Raw genomic sequence first — 22,695 nt, 5'->3', positions numbered from 1 at the left:
ACATGCATGGGTGCCTTTTGTTAAGGCATCCAGAGAGCCTATGAAAAGTATTCACCCCCTTGGAATTTTTTCTTTTTATTATTATTATACAACATTGCATCATAGTGGATTTCATTTGCTTTTTAACACTGATCAATAGAAAAAGACAATTTTTAATGTCAAAGTGGAAACGGATCTCAGCAAAGTGCTCTAATTTAATTAGAAATTTAAAACACAGATTAATTGATCACTTATGTATTCACCCCTTCCTAAGTCAGTGTTTAGGAAATGCACCTTTGGCAGCCATAGCAGCTTTGAAGCTGTATATACAGGTCTGTATCAGCATTGCCCATTTTGAGAATGTAGTTTTTCCCCATTTTACTTCTTTGCAGATCTGCTTAAGTTGTGTCAGGTTACATGGAGATCACGAGTGAACAGCCTTTTTCATGTCCAGCCACAGATCCTCAAGTGGATTGACATTTCGAGTCTGATTAGGCCTCTTCAGGACATTAACATTGCAGTTGTTAAGCCGTTCCTGTGTAGCTTTGGCTTTACGCTTGTGTTGGTTCTCTTCCTGGAAAACTAATCTTCTCCCAGGGAGCAGGTTTCATCCAGACTACATAAGGTTTTGCTCAAGGATTTCCCTGCATTTTGCTGCCTTCCAGGGAAACCTCTCCTCTGCGTGATGCTCCCACCACCCCGCCTCGTGGTGGTGATGATGTGTTTTTAGTAATGTGAAGTGCTCAAACTAAGTGTTTAGTCTGATGGCCAAAAAATCTCAATTTTAGTCTCATCAGGCCACAGAACCTTTGTTCAGCTGACTGCGCATGGGATGGCACATATGAGACTCGTATGTCATGTGCATTTTTGTTTGAACAATGGCTTTGTTTGCCACTCTCCCATAAAGCTGCAACTGTTGAAGCTCCTGGGCAACAGGGGTTATATGCACAATCTTTCTAATATCCTTCTCTGCAGTGTGTACCACCTTCAGTGTTATCATAGCTTCCTCGGAGGCCTCCCTCAGTAGTCATCTTCTGGCACAATCATTTAATATTTTGTGGACCGCCTGCTCTAGGCAGATTTACAGCTGTGCAATACTCTTTCTCTCTCTTAATGACTGATTTTAACTGCACTCCAAGGGGTTTTTAGTGACCTGAATATTTTCTTGTGACTATCCTTTGATCTGTGCCTTTTCATGGAGTTGCTTGGGAGTGTTTTTTTGTCTTCATTGTGTAGGTTAGGCCATGATACTGACTCACCAAAAGCTGGCCTTCCACATAAGGTTCATTTCTACTACGATTTATTTAAACTCATTGACTACTGACGGGTGATAGCCATTTTACTAATTATGTAATTTTGAAAACCAGTTGGCTGCTCCACTGATGTATTATTAAATGATGTATTATATTAAAGAAAGTGAATACTTATGTGACCAGTTATTTTGTGTTTTATATTTGTAATTAATTTAGATCACTTTGTAGAGCTCTGTTTTCATTTTAAAATTGTAAGATCTTTTTCTGTTGATCAGTGTCAAAACAGTCAAATTAAATTCCTATTGCTTCAATGCTGTATGAAAATAAAATGTGAAAACTTCCCTGCTTGCTTGTATGTACAGGTGCTGGTCATAAAATTAGAATATCATGACAAAGTTGATTTATTTCAGTAATTCCATTCAAAAAGTGAAACTTGTATATTAGATGCATTCATTACACACAGACTGATGTATTTCAAATGTTTATTTCTTTTAATTTTGATGATTATAACTGACAACTAATGAAAGTCCCAAATTCAGTATCTCGGAAAATTAGAATATTGTGAAAAGGTTCAATATTGAAGACACCTGGTGCCACACTCTAATCAGCTGATTAACTCAAAACACCTGCAAAAGCCTTTAAATGGTCTCTCAGTCTAGTTCTGTAGGCTACACAATCATGGGGAAGACTGCTGACTTGACAGTTGTCCAAAAGACAACCACTGACACCTTGCACAAGGAGGGCAAGACAAAAGGTCATTGCTAAAGAGGCTGGCTGTTCACAGAGCTCTGTGTCCAAGCACATTAATAGAGAGGCGAAGGGAAGGACAAGATGTGGTAGAAAAAAGTGTACAAGCAATAGGGATAACCGCACCCTGGAGAGGATTGTGAAACAAAACCCATTCAAAAATGTGGGGGAGATTCACAAAGAGTGGACTGCAGCTGGAGTCAGTGCTTCAAGAACCACCACGCACAGACGTATGCAAGACATGGGTTTCAGGTGTCGCATTCCTTGTGTCAAGCCACTCTTGAACAAGAGACAGCGTCAGAAGCGTCTCACCTTTGGACTGCTGCTGAGTGGTCCAAAGTTATGTTCTCTGATGAAAGTAAATTTTGCATTTCCTTTGGAAATCAAAGTCCCAGAGTCTGGAGAAAGAGAGACACAGAATCTACGTTGCGTGAGGTCCAGTGTAAAGTTTCCACAGTCAGTGATGGTTTGGGGTGCCATGTCATCTGCTGGTGTTGGTCCATTGTGTTTTCTGAGGTCCAAGGTCAACGCAGCCGTCTACCAGGAAGTTTTAGAGCACTTCATGCTTCCTGCTGCTGACGAACTTTATGGAGATGCAGATTTCATTTTCCAACAGGACCTGGCACCTGCACACAGTGCCAAAGCTACCAGTACCTGGTTTAAGGACCATGGTATCCCTGTTCTTGATTGGCCAGCAAACTCGCCTGACCTTAACCCCATAGAAAATCTATGGGGTATTGTGAAGAGGAAGATGCAATACGCCAGACCCAACAATTCAGAAGAGCTGAAGGCCACTATCAGAGCAACATGGGCTCTCATAACACCTGAGCAGTGCCACAGACTGATCGACTCCATGCCACGCCGCATTGTTGCAGTAATCCAGGCCAAAGGAGCCCCAACTAAATATTGAGTGCTGTACATGCTCATACTTTTCATGTTCATACCTTTCAGTTGGCCAACATTTCTAAAAATCCTTTTTTTGCATTGGTCTTAATTGATATTCTAATTTTCTGAGATACTGAATTTGGGACTTTCATTAGTTGTCAGTTATAATCATCAACTTTAAAAGAAATAAACATTTGAAATACATCAGTCTGTGTGTAATGAATGAATCTAATATACAAGTTTCACTTTTTGAATGGAATTACTGAAATAAATCAACTTTGTCATGATATTCTAATTTTATATACCAGCACCTGTATACAAGATATTGAAGAAAAAGCTCACAGTATTATTAAATTCAAAATTTTGTAAAATTGAGACAGTAGTCTACTACTGTAATAACATACATTAGTCACCTGTTTGGAGTCTTTTTTTTGTGCTTTCGCATTAATTTCCCCAAAAGTACATACAGTATATTGTGACAAATTTTCTAGCTGGTATTACGGGTACTCCTGATATAATTTAAATGGAAGCAAGATTTGCAGTCACTAGTTTCCAGTTGTTTATTTCATCTAATGCTGCCCCTTGATTTGGTTCCACCGACCACAAAAGTGTAGGAGATAAAAAAAAAAAAAAAAAATCTCAATTTCTGTTTTGATAATTTATCATTTAAAATTATGTTCAGAATATTTACTTTCCTTCGTAAATAGCTCGATTCAGTAGTCATGGAGGTAATTAGAAGTGCAATTTTGTGGTAAATCTGTATGGTGTAGTCAAGTATGAAAGAAAACTATAGAGAAGAAGAATGAATGAATGGCAGGGAATGAGAAGACTTGGCAAGTATGGACTGCAACTACCAATGAAACCCGGGATATGAAAGGAATGCTGTTTGTGAGGACAGAGTGGCCCAGTGGGGGGTGTATGTGCTCTGTACCGTTCAGGGCAAGGTAATCTTAAAGCAGTATAAAGCATTTGAACTTGCACTTTTTGTTGCATGTTATCGTATTATGGAATTGCACAGAGATAAACAAGAAACATCTTTGCCATTTAAGGCTGTTGTTGACTAATGCAGACAGAATCCTGTTGGTAATAAATACTTGTGAAATAAAACATGCACCAAAAATATTCCTGTTTCTTCAATCTGCTTATCCAGATCAGTTTGTTTGGTAGCCAAAGTCTATCCTGGCAACATTGGACTTACGATGGAAAGCACATTGAAATGGGTGCTAGTGCGTTGCAGGGCATACCCACATTCATTCTTACTTGGCTGGTTTAGAATTTCCAGTTAACATGCAAATCTTTGGAATATGGAAAGAAAACCAGAGTACCTGGAAAGAAACCACAACTCCCTCAAAAACATGCACATCAATATATTGTCAAACCATGTCCAAGGTCACAGCGGCTGTGGTCTATCCCAGTAATCCTGGGCAGAAGGTAGGAAACAACCCTGGAAGGCCACTATGGCAGGACACACATGCACACAACCACACTTAAACTGGGGCCAATTTAGAGGCAGCATTAAACATTCAACACATTTTAGAAGTGGACTCTCTTTCACAAAATCACTCTTACTTAGATGAGGTCCACACATGAGATCTATCTCACTACTTTTTGAAGCATGTGAGGTGAGGTGGTGTAAAACAAAGGAATTAGTCAGTATGGCCGTTTGTTGCGCTGTTGGTTTCAGTGGTGCTTGTGAAAAAGGTGAGGAGACAGGAGACACATGTTTCATACCTCCTGTCCCTACATTTCAGGATGAGTGAAGAGTACAGAAAGAGGTGTGTCTCTCTTCTTCTGACATCACTGTAGGTCAGACAAAGTGTGACACAGAGAAGAAGATGAGAGGCTGTTCTTGTGTCGTGACTAAAAGGAAAACGGGTCCTAATACACCATGCCAGTTTAAATTTTTACATTGGTATACTTTTCTTGGTTTCGCTGAAACACTGTTAATTTGCTTAAGTTTCAATTAGTTGTTTTGGCCAAATGTTGCTTGTTTGTAAGATTTTCTACATGTGATACAACTACTTCTACTATTCCAAGTATATTTTCTTCTCCTTGACCCTGACTCTTCCACCTCGTAATAGGCTTTGAAAATCACTGAAGCAAGTTGTTTGAATGCAACATTTCTAGTATTCTCCCCATGTGCAACATTTGATCCCTTATTGTGATGATGTGTGATCTGCTGTCATGACTAAGTTTCTATAACTCTCTCGTGCGTCTTTGTATCTGTCCTGGTTCTGTCTCCTGTCTTCTCAACAGCTGGAACATCACTAACTTTTGTAGTAATAAAATGCATTGCATGTGTGATTCCAACAGATGCTGCATCACATACATTAACAGTTTTTACGAATCCCATACCAAATGGCACATAACAGATTACTATAAATGTTTGTAATGTACCATCTCTTAGATGACAAATGCAATGCATTTTATTGTTCTGTGCATTACAAAATACATTCCAATAGATGGTGCAATGCCAACATTAATGCTGAGGTTTATTTTGATTGCTTAGATTTCAACCCATTTTAGACGGGTAGCACTGCTAACTAATAAATAAATGTGTATTTCCCCATTATATACTATTTCTCAGTGAAATAGCTGGACAGTATGTGTACTGCATATAAGGAGTTTCAAGTTCACATTCAATGAAAGCAAATACTATTGCATTTGTGTCCTTTACAGGTGGGAGAACACAAGTTCAGTGCACACAGGATCGTGCTTGCAGCTTCCATTCCCTACTTTCATGCCATGTTCACCAATGATATGATGGAGTGTAAACAGGATGAAATAATAATGCAGGGCATGGATCCCAGGTAAGATTGCTTGTGCAGTACATTAGAACATTAGAACACTCTAGACAAGAACAGGCCATTCAGCCCAACAAAGCTTACCAATCCTATCCACTTATTTCTTCCAAAAAAACATCAGGTCGAGTTTTGAAAGTCCCTAACATCTTACTGTCTACCACACTACTTGGTAGCTTATTCCAAGTCTCTATCATTCTTTGTGTAAAGAAAAACTTCCTAATGTTTGTGTGAAATTTACCCTTAACAACTTTCCAACTGTGTCCCCATGTTCTTGATGAACTCATTTTAAAAGTAATAATACAGTAGAGTCTCGCTTATCCGACATTTCATATTATCTGACGTCCCACCGCAAAAAAACCCCAAAAAAAACCCAAAAAATGCATCAGTTGGCAACAAGAACTTCAAGTTGCGAGTGTGAGCGTAGTCTATTTTTTGTTGCTAAGTTCATTTTTTCCAGTTCATTTTTTCTGTTGTTTTGCTGTAAAACATGATTATTAGGTTTGTAATGTGCAAAATTATAACATAGTTTGACGTTTAATAGGCTTTTTCTTAACACCTCCCATTATCCGACATTTTTGCTTATCTGACGTTCTGCCGGCCCATTTATGTTGGATAAGCGAGACTCTACTGTACTTGAAACCAGCTAAAGGTGAGTACTAATACTTTGCTTATTTTTAAATAAATAATGAAATGCTTAATGTGATCACAAACATTGGAACTGAAAATCAAAACTCTTGTTTTCCTGTCTGCTAGGTACTGTTACTTGTAAATATATTAAAGGTTTGGAAAAATTGATATTTTTGATTCACTTTTGCCCCTAAAATGAATGGACACTGCATTATTCCCATTTTATATATGCAAATCATTCAAGTGTTTACAGAAAAACTATTGTTACCCATGCAATTTGTCAAGTGATATACTGTATTTCCTAAAAGGCAAAAAAAAAATATTTTTAGACCTGAATGCAGTGTAAGAAAAAATGTATATGTACACTTTTTCTAAAACATACTTTAATATTTATAGGTTTTCTACAACTGTTTTTAGTTCTGCTCTCTGCCAAATCTGATCCCTGCCTAGTGGATAGTGATTATGCTCATCACATACACTTGTTTACATCAAATATTTGTGTAAGAGGGTTGCATATTTTATTAGGAAAACATTCTTGCCTGATTTAATCAAACGTGTATACAGAATGTTTTTTTTATTAAAACACATCACTTTAATTTACCCTCTGAGCATTTTAAATTTGTCAGGTCATGGACTCGTGGACAAGATTTCAGAAATATGCCAGATAGCTCATTCAGACTCGTCCCATAGATGACAGAATGATAAAATTTGAAATATTGTGCCTGGGTAAATTGCATTAAGTTAACCACTCAGTCCTACGGCCGCACAAGCCTGAATCAACTGTAACCAGGATTCATCTGACTAGGAGACATTTTTTCAGTCCTAAAAGTAGTTTGTATTCTGTTTTCCTTCTTTGGCTCCACTGAAATACCCATCTGTTATCTGACATACTTTAGCTGTTATTATGCACTGTTTGAGTAAACAAATAAGCAGTGAATCACATTAGCAATTAATCCCATAATTTCAATTGCAGCTTTCTCTCTGTGGATTATACCGCTGTTGGAAAGTTAATTAATCCATGAGTCAGATAGCTCCAGGTGGATTAGGCTATGGCACAATGTAAGGGACTAGAGTTAACCATTTCAGGGCAAGTAGTAGAAGAAACATTTTCACTTAATGAAAGCTGAGGTAGCGATTGGGGTTTTTGGAAAAAAATATTGTAGAATTTGACTCTTAGTATCAAAAGCAGAGAATATAAATTGACTCAACACTGTCCACAAATGGATGATATTAAAACATTGATTAGATTAGAGATCTTTATTGCCACATACACTCAAGACCACAGAGAAAGTCTTGCGGCACAGTTGTCTGTGGTGATGAGCGCAGGCAATAAGACAATTTTCTTCATTTTTTTTGTAATTCTGGTCTGTGTCCTGTCCTATCCTGTCTTTCTGTCAAAATTCCTTCAAGGACAATAAGTAAGAGTATCAGAAAATAAATAAATACAGTAAATAAGAGCATGCCTTGCAAAATACAGCAGTATAGACATATAGACAGTAGGGGAAAAAGATGGCAGTAACATGGAATATGTAGTTCAGTACAATTAGATATCTAGATAGATAGATACTTTATTAATCCCAAGGGGAAATTCACAGATAATCCTTAAAACTGTGGGTATAGTGTGAGGCATGTAATATTAGGTTCCCAAGAGTTCAGTGACCTTATGGCCGGGGGAAGAAGCTGTCCTGGAAGTGAGTTGGGCAAGTGGTGATGCTCTGGTCGTGCTTACCAGGAGGTGGAAGTGAAAACCGGGGATGAGCTGGGTGGGTATCATCTGAGATGTTGGATTCAGCTCTCCTCAGGCATCTGGTGGATTAGATGGTATGAAGCTGTGGGAGGTCAGCCTCAATGATTTTAGAAACTATATGGACAGTCCTTTGGGCCACAGGAATTTTTGGAGGAATTTGTGATCATGGCAAATCAGGTTACCCAACAAACATATTGTGATGCATTCAGTTAGGATATTTTCAATAGTGTACCAGTAGAAGTTCACTAGTGTTTTGGTTCCTACCACAATGCTCTTTAGCCTCCTCAGGAAAAACCGCCTTTGCTGTGCCGTTTTGAGGGTGCAGGTTGAGTTGAAAAACCATGAAAGGCTGTCAATGATCTGAACATCCAGGAACCTGAAGCTGGTAACTGACTGGATGGGGGAACTGTTGATGTGGAGTGGATCATGACTGCCTGGGAAATTAATTGTGGATGCTATAAAATTTAACCACAGAAAAAATGTTTATTTTATAGAAACAAGGTAGATTACTCCATGAGGAAAGCAGGTTTTTTTTTTTCCTTCATCCTTTAACAGTGCACAAGTAATTTCGAGAAACAATCATGATCAGTCAAAAACAGATGTCCACACCCAGATACTTAAAGTTTGTGATGATTGGAATAGTAGCAGGGGAAACTAGCTGACACTGCCGATTCCAATGAAGGAGAAACGACTGTGGCTGATTTATTTTATAACCAGAGATGTCCTCAAAGGCTTTAAAAAAAGTTCAGTACACTCAGAAGACATATCACATAAGATTGTTGGCATCATAAAAATAGATGATAAGGTCTTAATGAAAAAAGAAATGGCAAAATTACAAAGAGAGAGAGACAAAGAACTGCGTCAGTAGATATTTAATCATAGCTTGTTAAGTATAATCTGTTTTGATTAGCCTAGTTTAATTAATGAATAACTTTCTACTCTCTGGGTGAGTATTATAGCTAATAGGTTGTTGTTGGTTTTCGTTACATGTTTAGTTCTGACAGATTATATCATAAATTATTTTAGTATTAAGCCATATTGCCCTTTCCATTCTGCTGTATAGTATCAATAATTGATTGAAGTTTCTTAAATGAAGGGACGCATAGCTAATTCCAAAACTACATAATTTCAGAAGAAATGCCTGCAAGTCCTGGTCTCTGTGCAGCCTTCATTTCAGAAAGGGCATCTATAAGTCCAGTGCTCAAGTCATTGGTATACAAACAAATTAAGTTCAGCTTTTGTAACACAAAACATGAGGTTGTGCTTATGCAAAGGACGTACATTTGGCCACTATTTCAGCTGCTTTCTCATTTAGCAGATGTAAGGAAAAAGCAATTAAATTATTCCTAATAAAACCCTTCATCTCTCCTCACAGCATAGGCAGGTCATTAAACAGATAATAGCACTCTTTAACAATAATGTTGAAATTTTATTTAGGGTTTAAGTTATTATCAATATTATCTGTGGTATGTTTAACCATTTTTAGACTTGATATAACTGTATGTGAAATAAAGGTATAGTGTTAAATTGGTGGACTTGTTAAACAAGCAGTTAATGGTAAACCTTTTGTTAAAATGCACATTTAATAAAAGCACCTGGGCCTTCACAACTTACTGGTCACTTTAAAAAAAATTGAACAAAAAATGTCACAACATATATAATTGTGGTAAAATCATATGATGGTCTGAAGCATTGTCTGTCACTGTTGATGCTTACGTTTCCCAGCTCCACTAGTGTCCTGCAACATAGACAGGAGCAGCAATTTGATCAAGGTGACATGTACAAGTGTTCAGGAAACACAAGAAATTACAAAGCTGTTAACACATGTATTCCTAACTACAAAGAGGACTATTTCATTTATGTTAGGTAGAATGCCCAGAGGGGACTGGGTGGTCTCGTGGCCTGGAACCCCTACAGATTTTATTTTTTTCTCCAGCTTTCTGGAGTTTTTTTTTTTTTGTTTGTTTTTTCTGTCCACCCTGGCCATTGGACCTTACTCTTTTTCTATGTTAACTAATGTCTTATTTTAATTTCTTATTTTGTCTTTTATTTTTATTTTCTTCATTATGTAAAGCACTTTGAGCTACTTTTTGTATGGAAATGTGCTATATAAATAAATGTCGTTGTTGTTTACTTGGTTGCTGTTGTGTTTAATTTAAGAGTTAGTTTGCACCTTTACATAACATATTAATAGTCAATTGGATATCCAGTTACTCAATTCTTGGTATGTTTGTTGGGTTAGTATGACCGCAGTATTCTATATTAGTCTCTCTAGCCTTACCATTCACATTCATGTAAACTCGCCACTCCCTCCTCTCTGCAGTGCATTAGAAGCTTTGATCAACTTTGCCTACAATGGCCGTTTGGCAATAGACCAGCAAAATGTCCAATCTCTTCTTATTGGAGCCAGCTTTCTCCAACTGCAGAACGTCAAGGATGCCTGCTGTACCTTTCTCAGGGAGCGGTATGTCATTTCTTTTTGTTTTATAGACAGAATTGCTTATAGTATTAAGACAAAATATGAACCTGATCACTCCTAATTTTATCCCCAGATTGCACCCAAAAAACTGTCTTGGTGTAAGACAGTTTGCAGAGGCCATGATGTGCACGGTTTTATATGATGCCTCCAATAGCTTTATTCATCAACACTTTGTGGAAGTGTCCATGTCAGAAGAGTTTCTGGCACTTGGAGCAGAAGAGATTTTGGAGCTGGTAGGACGGGATGAGCTGAATGTCAAGGCAGAAGAGCAGGTTTGTGATGCCTGCTTAAATCTTTCATATAAATTGGAGTCAAGAACTATATTCTATGTGCCAGTAGCTGATGATGCACTATAACATTTGTGGTCTATTGCCTATTTCAGCAGGTGGCATATTAGCTAGGTTTATGTGTATTTCAATATGTTTACTTTTGGACATTCAGTTACAGTTAAAATGTGTTTATTGATTCATTTCCACTGTAAGATTATGTAAATACTACACAAGTTAGAAAGTTTAGTGTGTGCCTTTTAGTGTACTATTATTTTTGGTATAGGCTTTGGCTCCACTTCACTGCTGTTTCAAATTAAGTTGGACTGAAAATCTGATACAAATTCTCCACACTTTATATCTGCTTTTTTTTTGTGCATCTCTGTGTCAAAAAGTGAGCTAGACAGACCAGGCCACTGTACTCTCAACAACTTGCCAGCTCCCACAGGGTAATTCCCACTGGGTGTTACCAGTTAATTTCTTTTACACTAAACTGGTTCCATTACTTAAAGAGCAACAGATCAGACTAAAGTCATACATCAGAATCCGCACATTTTGGCTCACGGATGTGATCCACATTTCACAACTTTGAACCTTGAAAGGCTTATGCACTAAAAGAGTGAGATATTTTTTTAAAATATGCCAGTGAATATTTGGAATTAAAATGTAAATCTAAATGCTAAAATAAGTATTTCTATGTTTATTAATACTTTAGTTATAAACTGTGCCATGCATTATTATTTCTGTCTTGCTTATATAGGTACAGTATTTCAATTAAGTCACAAAGTTTCACATGTTACTTTGGTCACCTTGCTTGTGTTTATTACCAGCCCTCTTCTGGTAAGGACAATGTATTGTGGATGCTTATTTTTTTTCATTTAGTTTTAATTTGAATGCCATGTTAGTAGTGTAGATTTTGTATTTAAACTGAATATGGGTACTGTGTTCAGTTCCACTTGACAGCTTATGAGTGTGAGAGAATTAATTTTGCATTTGAATTTTTTTGATATGTTTTTTTAGAAACATTTGTTGTTTATGCTGCTACAGTTTAAGATAAGAAATGACCGGTCATTTGCATGCATCATGCAAGAATGCATATGGTACATTTGTTTTCAGTACACAGAGATGCAGCCCCTACATTTTTAAGATTCTTTCTTGAAAGAGACCAAGACCACACTTTTTTAATTTCAAAGACAGTGCCCACTTTAAGCCATAATAGAAATGATTTATTCATTTCATTTTCCTCATTGTTTATGATCATCCATCCATCCATCCATCCATTTTCCAACCCACTGAATCTGAACACAGGGTCACGGGGGTCTGCTGGAGCCAATCCCAGCCAACACAGGGCACAAGGCAGGATGTTTATGATAATCCACATTTTTAATATCTTGGGTATATCTGTTTTTTCTCAGAAATTCTGGTGTACATTTGTATTACTTGTCAGTTTTCAAAAGTGTGTTTCTTTTGCTAAATCAATCTTTACTTTTTAATTAGGTTTGGTTATCTCAGGGGTCTGCAACCTTCACTATCAAAAGAGCCATTTTGCCCCCTCTTCCTCCAAAGAAAAATACTCTGGAGCCGCAAAACATAACACAGCTTATAAACTTTTAAAAGTTTTAATCTTTTTTTAGATTTTACATGTTACAACCACGGAATACAACAAACAGAAGTGCAGTGTGCATGTGTAGGGCTACTTTGAAATAAATTAAACTGAACTATGCAGGCCTATTTGGGTCCTTCCTATACCTGTGTAAAATTAAAATAAAAACTAGCCCACTTTAATATAAATAAAACATTTAGCTGTAGCTTAGCAGCTTTAAAAAAGTAAGCATTAAATTCCATTTCAGTGTGCTGAATCAACTGAAGCACCTGAATATACAAAAAAACCTACATCAGCTCCGGGTCCGAAATGAATGTGTTTTGTTTTTCTGAAAAATAATAGCCTATTAAATACTATTGTTGTCACCTGTTTAAAGTGACTTCTGTTTCTGAAGTTCGCTGCTGATCATCTCTATGTCGGGGCTGTACAATGTGACTTTGACCTTCACACAGGACTGCAGGCTCTCATGTGTGAGGCAGGAGCGATATTTGGACTTTATGAAGTTCATGCTTGAGAAAACTTGCTCACTTAAGTATGTTGTGCCAAAGATGGACAGGACTCCAAATGCATATTTTTTCATGTTCATATACGTTTCGGGAATGGCACTCCATGTGTCGAAAACAAATTTGTCGGGTTTGGGGAGGTTTTCAATATCACTCCATTTGTGCTCTTTAGCGAGAGTAGCCTTCTGACGGGTGACTTCTTCAAGATCCGCTGTCAGGCATTTGAACTTGGACACCCATTAATCTTTATCTGCTATGTTGTCCAGTTCAATTTCTAGATCGGGCTTACTCCTGTGAATGCGGATGTGTTCAGCAGGGATGGGTCGATGTCCAGGGGTGTGACAGGGAAGGAGAGAGTGTGTGTTTTTCCTTTCTGAACTCACTGAATCTTTCTCTAAATGCAGCTTGCATTTTCTGAACAATTTCCCGTTTGTTTTTAAAGTCGGAGAATAGATGCTCTGATATTTTTATGAACGATTCTTTCATGTATTCTCCGTCTGTGAACGGCTTACCCCTCCTTACGATCTGTTGAGCTGCCACAAAACTAGCGGCTGTAGTTGACTGTGTAGAAGTGATCCACTTTTTGAAAGTATGTTTGCTCTTTTCAGCTTTCCGTTGCAGTTCCGAAATTGCTCTCTTTCGCTTATCTTCACTTGGGTATTTTTCAGTGAATGCTGAGAGCTTGTTTTGAAAATGTCTTTCAACGTTACATTTTTTGTTGTTCGATAATTTATCGCCACATATTAAGCACACCGGTAAGCCAGCGTCGTTGGCGGTGAAGGCAAATGCTTCTGTCCACGCAGAATTAAACTCTCTAAATTAGATGTTAAAATGTATAACAGTAGTAGTAGTAGTAAATAAACGTATATATATATATATATATATATAAATACAAGTTAAATTAAGAAATTGCCATTATTCATTTTCATGGTTTTTATTTTTTTGTCAAGGCCAAAGGGAGCCACTGCAAGGAGGCTGAAGAGCCGCATGTGGCTCCAGAGCCGCGGGTTGCCGACCCCTGGGTTATCTCAATTTAGCTGAATAGTTCCAAAAAGGCAAATAGTAAAAAATCAGTGCAGTGCCTATATATATTTAAACAAAACAGGGAAGACATCATAGAAACAGAAGTCCCATGTGTTATGGGTATTAACATTTATTTGTTTTTTGTTAATGAGTAGGCAGAGGCAGCACATCCTGAATAACCCAGTTTACCAAGGTACATTTCCATAGCATTTCAAAACAAGAAATCAAATATCCAAATTTATATAGTTTTACTTTTCTTTATATGGCTTAAAATGTTAAGCTGTCCAGTGATAAAAGTGGTTGCAATTACTTCTTGTTTAAGGAATGTTATTAATATGTGGTTGTCTGCTTTACAGAAGTATATGACATATCAAGAATTAGAAATGTACTTTGATATTTTATCCTGGTTGCCCCATGCTGTCATTACAGGTTTTTGAAGCAGTTTTAGCTTGGGTCAGACATAAACGCGAGGAAAGAGAGCAGCATTTGCCAGATCTGCTTGCCAAAGTCCGCCTTCCTCTGTGCCGTCCACAATTCCTGGCAGATCGTGTGCAGCAAGAGGACCTGGTGCACTTTTGTCATAAATGCAGGTGAGCATTTGGTAGGAGGAAACATTCTTGAGAGTGAATGTCTGAATCATATGAGATGAGGTGTCAATTTGAGCAATCAACAATATTGCAAAACATACACAAGAAATATATAAATTTAAATTCCACATAATAAATATAGGAAATCATATAAAATGAAGGACTCATTGACAGCATTTGTGCGTGCCCATTACATATTCTTCCTTTTAATGTTAGATATATAGGAGGAATAACTTTTCCTGATAAATCTACCAGGCCCATTTCAATTAACATTTTGGGTCACATACGGTATGCCGCAACCAACAGAAAAAATTCAGACCTTTTCTCTAACTATCTTGAGTTAAACTCCATAAATTCATAAAGTTGTGTATTTTCCTATAACAAAAGCATTGAGGCAAATTTTAAAATTTGGTGAAGAGTAAATTAATTCACCTACAGACACATAATTTTCAGAATTAATGGACATATCCATTCTTAACTGCTGGCAGTGTGCGGTCTGCATATTAACTATCCTCAGTTCAGCTCCAGGTGAGCTTAATTAGTTTTTAAATTTTAGAGACGTTTAACATGCTAGTGTTGGGTACATAAGTCTCCAAAGACTGCTGTTAGAAAATTAAAAATGTATCCTCATACAAAAAGAATGATGAATACATAATCAGTTTGAACAGAAAAAATCAAAGCTATGTTGGGTGAAATATTTTGAAGTACTGTACATGGTACTATTCAGTAGACTTTAGAAAAAAAAAAAGGAGTCTTGGAAAACCTTGATTCAGCTACAAGCAAGACTTTCCAGGGTTGTTATTTTACTTAAGAAACATACTGTAAAGAGTATAAGATGCAGTGTTTGGAATACCATTAATTAAATGAAAGGAAAAAAATGAAAAATTGTAGATACATTATGTAATTCTGCATTCTGATGTTTTCAATCATGTCAGTGCTATTTGTTTGATTTTAGAAAGTTTTAAAAAGTTCACCGTAGAAAATATATTAAAACAGTGAAAGCAAGTATACAAGTTGTGAAAGGTGAATGTTTATAATACCCAATTTTTTTTTTTTTTTCCATTCTGTTGTGGTATGTAAACGCAAGGCACCAGACAGAAGAGGTCTTCTGTTTGTGAGGTCCAAAACAGCCACATTTCTTATTCCTTTTCATGGCCTTTATATCAGTTGTACTTCCAAATGAGCATTTATCAGTTGTCGGCTGTCATGAGCACAGTGCTTGCCTCTACAACTAGATTTTGTCATGGAGTAGTTGAAGTCAGTCATTGGGTGTGTCTCTTCATATAACTGGATTCACATTGGTGTGCCCCTGACTATCTCTGATTTGTTAAGATAATTTAAATCAAGGGTTAAACTAAAAAAAAACGCGTTTGATAAATCAACTAAAAGACACACCTCAAAACGGCAGTTTTTCAACATATGTGAAGTTTGAAAACACAGCCATTCATAAGAACTGGATTTACTGCACAAAGTATGAAGTGATATAATCAAAGAGAAAGTAGATCCAGGCACACTTAAGACTGGTGGGCTGCATATTATATGAACAGGTTGTTACTTGCTGCCTCATCGGTTTGTGGATGGACTTAAGAAACCCCCAAAACAGTTGCTTGTTGCTGCTCAAACATGCTAAATACAGTTGTTAATCATTTTTTCCCCCATCTGTACTTATTTTTCTTATAAATGCTAAAGATGGAATGTTTCCTACCCATATCTTTTATATAAATTAGGGCACTTAGTTTACAAATGAAATAACTAAATGTGTTAAATGTTGCATTGTAACAATCTTAGTATTTCCATCCATCCATCCATTTTTCAACCCGCTGAATCCGAACACAGGGTCACGGGGGTCTGCTGGAGCCAATCCCAGCCAACACAGGGCACAAGGCAGGAACCAATCCCGGGCAGGGTGCCAACCCACCGCAGGACACACACAAACACACCCACACACCAAGCACACACTAGGGCCAATTTAGAATCGCCAATCCACCTAACCAGCATGTCTTTGGACTGTGGAAGGAAACCGGAGCGCCCGGAGGAAACCCACGCAGACACGGGGAGAACATGCAAACTCCACGCAGGGAGGACCTGGGAAGCGAACCCAGGTCCCCAGGTCTCCCAACTGCGAGGCAGCAGCGCTACCCACTGCGCCACCGTGCCGCCCCTTAGTATTTCCTCCTCATTTTAATTATTTATGAAGCGGGCAGCCTTATTCAAAGCAGCTTACAAAAAAATTGTACGTTGTTTATCGAAGAACTAGGAAGTTAAAAACCAATAGAGAATAAAATTTGAAAGTAAAGCACAAAAGCATAGGCTATAGTTAATTCCAAGGCTACATGAAACGTAGCAGTCTTAAAAATAAATAAATAAATTAAAAAAAAAAAAAGAAACAAACGTAATTGGTGAGTGGTATATAAAGTGTGCAGAACCCCACTGCAGGATACCAGCTGAGTGCATAAGAATAGCAGATGAGACTAAACAGATTCTGCTGTTTTTCCCCATTACAGTTGAAGGAAAAATATGATACTGTCATAATGTAATGAATGTTTTTGTTACACCTTGTTATGCGAATGCATGTCAGGTCAGCAGTCCTCTTGTTTGAGGCAACTTAAATGAGCATTGCCAAAACAGAATTGGCTATTTTAAAAACACTAGTTTCTAGTAATAACAAGTGGAAAATATATATGGCAGTTATTTTCTATTGTCCTTAATGAGGCAAGGAAGTCAGCTTTACCTTGCTGAGATGCTGTAGATGCTTAACAATTCTAAAATAAAAGGATCAGAACATTGGGATAGAAAAATCAATCCCAAAATGCACTGTGAAGGAGTGTGTTCAAGAAGCAGAAGGCTGTTTATTAATGACTTTTCAAGTTAACTATTTAGAAATGTGAACAGGCTGTTCCTGGAAGTGTTGTATATCTCTAAAATGTTGCATATCGAACTTAGTGCAAGGAAAATCATGCAGACATTCATTTACATCCAAATGACATCCTTTGCTTTGAATTAAGATATTTTTTGCAATACATTTCAGCTGTATGCAATTATTGATATTTGATCTGATAGTCGTTTTATAACATGTACACCCAGTAATGTTGTGCATGTTATTTAGCTGCATATTGGGAGTTCAAGTATGATGAGGTCAGTTCTAGAGAATTTGTAATATGGCTGTAATATATTACTGTAAGCTGGACTGGTGTGCATCATTTGACATCCTTGCACATAAAGTCAGATCATATTCAGTCTGACTGATTCATCACCGTTCTAGAAGGAATTCAGTTTATACCATTTTTTTAATCCATCCATCCATTATCCATCCATCCATCTATTATCCAACCCACTATATCCTATATGCGGGGGGTCTGCTGGAGCCAATCCCAGCCAACACAGGGCGCAAGGCAGGAAACAAACCCCGGGCAGGGTGCCAGCCCTCTGCAGAGCATGCACATGCACACACATACACACACCAAGCACACACTAGGGACAATTTAGAATTGCCAATGCACCTAACATGCATGGACTGTAGGAAGAAACCGGAGTACCCAGAGGAAACCCACACAGACAGGCAAACTCCATGCAGGGATGACCCAGGAAGCGAACCCGGGTCTCCTAACTACGAGGCAGCAGCGCTACCCACTGCGCCACAGTGCCACCATACCATTTCTTTACTGAGTTGATTGAGTAAAAAATATCTTGCAGGTTTATGCTGGTGTAGTATCAGTTATTTTTCCTCTTTCAGGGATCTTGTTGATGAAGCAAAAGACTACCATCTGATGCCTGAACGCAGACCCCATTTGCCTGCTTTCAAAATTCGACAGCGCTGCTGCACTTCCATAGCAGGGCTCATATACGCTGTTGGTGGGCTCAACTCTGCAGGTATCTTGTAGTTAAGCAATGCTGTAGTTCAGCAAAGTTTACCCATTTCAATAATGAATAAAAGTCTTTGTTATTTTATTTAATATAAACTCAAGAATTGAAGTGAAGTAGCATATTTTTATGCAGGTGACTCCCTGAATGTGGTGGAAGTGTTTGATCCAATCGCTAACCGCTGGGAAAGGTGTCAGCCAATGACGACAGCACGTAGTCGAGTAGGAGTTGCCGTTGTAAATGGGCTCTTGTATGCAATTGGAGGATATGATGGCCAGTCACGTCTCAGCACGGTGGAGGTATACAACCCGGATACAGACAGTTGGACTCAAGTGGCAAGCATGAACAGCAAGCGCAGGTAAAATGTTTATCCTGACCTTTTTCCACTTTGTTCATTGATATTATTATTATTATTTTAATACAGTAATCCCTCCTCCATTGCGGGGGTTGCGTTCCAGAGCCACCCGCGAAATAAGAAAATCCGCGAAGCAGAAACCATATGTTTATATGGTTATTTTTATATTGTCATGCTTGGGTCACAGATTTGCGCAGAAACACAGGAGGTTGTAGAGAGACAGGAACGTTATTCAAACACTGCAAACAAACATTTGTCTCTTTTTCAAAAGTTTAAACTGTGCTCCATGACAAGACAGAGATGACAGTTCCGTCTCACAATTAAAAGAATGCAAACATATCTTCGTCTTCAAAGGAGTGTGTCAGGAGCAGATCATGTCACAGAGATAGAGAGAAAAGCAAACAAAAATCAATAGGGCTGTTTGGTTTAAGTATGCGAAGCACCGCGGCACAAAGCTGTTGAAGGCGGCAGCTCACACCCCCTCCGTCAGGAGCAGGGAGAGAGAGACAGAGTTTGTTTTTCAAGCACAAATCAATACGTGCCCTTCGAGCTTTTAAGTATGCGAAGCACTGTGCAGCATGTCGTTTCACTAAGCAGCTGCACAAAAGATAGTAAAGTGAAGATAATCTTTCAGCATTTTTAGACGAGCGTCCGTATCGTCTAGGTGTGCGAACAGCCCCCCTGCTCACACCCCCTACATCAGAATCAGAGAAAGCGCAAGAGAGAGAAAGAGAAAAGTAAGTTGGGTAGCTTCTCAGCCATCTGCCAATAGCGTCCCTTGTATGAAATCAACTGGGCAAACCAACTGAGGAAGCATGTACCAGAAATTAAAAGACCCATTGTCCGCAGAAACCCGCGAAGCAGCGAAAAATCCGCGATATATATTTAAATATGCTTACATATAAAATCTGCGATGGAGTGAAGCCGCGAAACGCGATATAGCGAGGGATCACTGTATATGTATATAATATATTGTGGAAACTGGCCTGGACACAGACAGGCGGACACCGATGGTTCACCCAGCACACGTTTATTACACATAATTTATATTTACAAAGGTGCCACACAACCCCAGTACTCCCCCCCAAAATCCAGGCCTTTCTCTAATGCCTTCCTCTATGGCCCGCCTCCACTCCTCTCCTCCAAGACTTTGTCTTTCTCTGCTCCTGACTCCAGACTTCGAACGGAGGGAGGCGGCCCCTTTTATACACACCCGGACGTGCTCCAGATGCCTCCCGATTAGCTTCCGCTGGCACTCCCAAGTGTGGCGGAAGTACTGGCTGCGCACCCGGAGGCACTTCGGGTGTCCCTGGTCTTCTTCCCAAGTGCTGAGGGCCTGGGCTCCTCAGGAATCGGGGCACCCCCTGGCAGTGACCACGGGCCCCTATAGGGTTGAGCTTCTAAGCTCTGTTCCCGTGGTCCCCAAAGCCACCAGGGTGGTTGCCCCCTCGTGGTCTGGAGGAGGCGTCCCAGCTGGGTACCACCTCCAGCCACTGGCCACAATAATATATATATATATATATATATATTAGGTAAGCTAGAAAATCCTTGAAATATCAGATTATTGTTACACAAAGACCTTATGGAAATTATTGTTATGCAATCTGCTAGAACACTCCTGTGGCTCCTTGTTTTTATTCCAATCACTTTTGTATTTAAAGGGAATCGCTGCCCGTTACAAATATTTCCCGAGTTTTCGCTTTCAGTTATTCTAGCATGAAAATGTTGATTGACATTCGGAAAAACAAAATCATTCATGCTAGGTCACGTCTGGTGCTCTGGATCCTAAGTTCTTCCCATTGCTTATAAAGGTGATCTGTATTTGCCTACCAACCAATAGTGATGTGTTTGAGTTTTTATTTACAGTATTTACAAATTATTAAATTATGTGTGGCCTGTCTATAGTATTTATACATAAAGCACACAAACTAAGAAAATTTATTTTATTGTACACAGATAAGCTCCCTAGTGGAAGTGATTCCCTTTCTAACAGCATGTGAATTAATGTGATGTGATTTCTTTTTGTTTTTAATTTGATATTAAGATAGCCATTGCATAAAAACAAAAAATTGCTATTTATTAAAACTGCCAAATACTGGCATGTATTTCCCTTAAGATTCCTGACTAGGGCTGTTGATGTTTAAAACTGTGTTTCCCTCTCTTGTACACTGAGGCAGCATGCAGCTCTTCTCAGTTATTAGTATCTCATTTTGCAGCAGCCTTGATACTGCTGTTTTATTTACTTGCGTTTTCAAGTCTTTTTTTCTCAACGTTCCTCATCAAAAATAAGCTGCACATCTACTTATTGATAAACAGGAATTGTTCATATTATGACTAAGGGGTGTCCATCGTTTGCAAATATATTGTTTTTGGAGCTTTCCAGCAGTGTACACATCTCTGTTGTGTAAGGTTAGTTTTCCGCACTCAGTTGCAGAAATGTGAGTTGATGGTGGTTTACAGTATTTATAAATGATCTAATATTTAATTAATTATATATTTAAGCATGTCACATTCATTCTGATGGGATGTATGTTGGTTTAATGCAATATATTTTGCTACTATTGCTTGATTGTGTAAAAAGATACTGCCAAACAGTTTTCACTTGAAAATAAAGACTCTGGGAATAGTGTCTACTAAAAGTTACGGCAGCCTTTAACCTTCTACATCTCTTCAAAGCTTACCTCAGGATTTGATTGCAATTCCTGATTCCACAGTATATTAATTAAAGGAAGAAATAATTTTTCTGTTAGTGAAATTTGTTTGAATGCAAGATGATGATCAGTTGACAAGAGCTTGCTTTAGGTAATCCAACTTTTGACAGACTCTAATGGGTTGTATTTCTAATGCCAAATGGGCATTTAAGAGTTAAGTGCATATGCCAGCTTATGATTTTGAAGCACAAATAAGTGAAAATTCCAACACAAATTTAATATACATTACTTTTGAATTTGATACAAGTTTATGGATATCAACATTTGCACCCAGAGCATTTATTCCTTTTTTTCTGTTTAGTGCAATGGGAACAGTAGTGGTTGGTGGACAAATCTATGTGTGTGGTGGTTATGATGGAAGTTCTTCTCTCATCTCAGTAGAATGTTATTCACCCGAACTGGATAAGTAAGTACTTAAAATTATTTGCTTTAGCTTCCATTTCTTAATTACTTTAGCTTTTTTTCCCTTTGTTGCATTGTACTTTCTTCTTCTTTTTTTTTTGTTGTGTTTTATTTTTATTCTCTCCTCATTTTTGAAGTGTTAGTAATGTTGGCAGAAAAATAAAGTGTGTATTAGACTGTGTATTGTTTTCAAAATGTATTGATAATTTGCAGCTTTTGCCTACAACTTTCTTTGGTGATCTAATGTCATTTCAGGCGGCACAGTGGCGCAGTGGTAGCGCTGCTGCCTCACAGTTAGGAGACCCGGGTTCGCTTCCTGGGTCCTCCTTGCGTGGAGTTTGCATGTTCTCCCCGTGTCTGCGTGGGTTTCCTCCGGGTGCTCTGGTTTCCTCCCACAGTCCAAAGACATGCTGGCTAGGTGGATTGGCGATTCTAAATTGGCCCTAGTGTGTGCTTTGTGTGTGGGTGTGTAAATGTGTGTCCTGCGGTGCGTTGGCACCCTGCCCGGGATTGGTTCCTGCCTTGTGCCCTGTGTTGGCTGGGATTGGCTCCAGCAGACACCCGTGACCCTGTGTTCGGATTCAGCGGGTTGGAAAATGGATGGATGGATGTTATTTCACCATAGGCAGCTTACTATTCATTTTTATATCTGTAGATCCCACTTTATAATTTACTGCCCTGTTAACTTGAGTCAAAAATGTAAATTCAGTGTAAAGGTGAAATATTTATTCAGTGTTAGCTAAGGCTGATGAGCTAAATTTCAGCACTTCAAAAGTACACGAGTCACGCTCCCTTTTGTGTTTATCTGTTTCATTTGTGTTGTAGGAAAGTGTTACATTTTATAAGAAAATATTTCTATACTG

General features: G+C 38.3%; 2 protein-coding genes across 3 annotated transcripts in view; one reads left to right on the top strand and one right to left on the bottom strand.

Annotated features, from left to right (window-relative positions):
• Positions 1 to 22,695, bottom strand: part of myd88 (MYD88 innate immune signal transduction adaptor) — a 399,089-nt gene that overhangs the window by 297,062 nt on the left and 79,332 nt on the right. The gene's annotated exons all lie outside the window — the stretch shown is intronic.
• Positions 1 to 22,695, top strand: part of klhl18 (kelch-like family member 18) — a 41,661-nt gene that overhangs the window by 10,519 nt on the left and 8,447 nt on the right. The window contains exons 2-8 of one of the 2 annotated variants that reach the window (XM_028804085.2): positions 5,544 to 5,674; positions 10,366 to 10,506; positions 10,595 to 10,793; positions 14,346 to 14,506; positions 18,237 to 18,373; positions 18,500 to 18,722; positions 21,732 to 21,836. In XM_028804085.2, the coding sequence (XP_028659918.1) occupies positions 5,544 to 5,674; positions 10,366 to 10,506; positions 10,595 to 10,793; positions 14,346 to 14,506; positions 18,237 to 18,373; positions 18,500 to 18,722; positions 21,732 to 21,836 (1,097 nt within the window). Of the gene's footprint in view, positions 1 to 5,543; positions 5,675 to 10,365; positions 10,507 to 10,594; positions 10,794 to 14,345; positions 14,507 to 18,236; positions 18,374 to 18,484; positions 18,723 to 21,731; positions 21,837 to 22,695 lie in introns of both variants that reach the window. The other variant, XM_028804084.2, reaches the window with a different exon arrangement.

This window comes from Erpetoichthys calabaricus, chromosome 6 (assembly GCF_900747795.2).
Source record: "Erpetoichthys calabaricus chromosome 6, fErpCal1.3, whole genome shotgun sequence".
Taxonomy (NCBI): Eukaryota; Metazoa; Chordata; class Cladistia; order Polypteriformes; family Polypteridae; genus Erpetoichthys; species Erpetoichthys calabaricus.
Note: the sequence above shows the minus strand (reverse complement) of the source record. Positions and strands in the feature narration are given on the sequence as shown.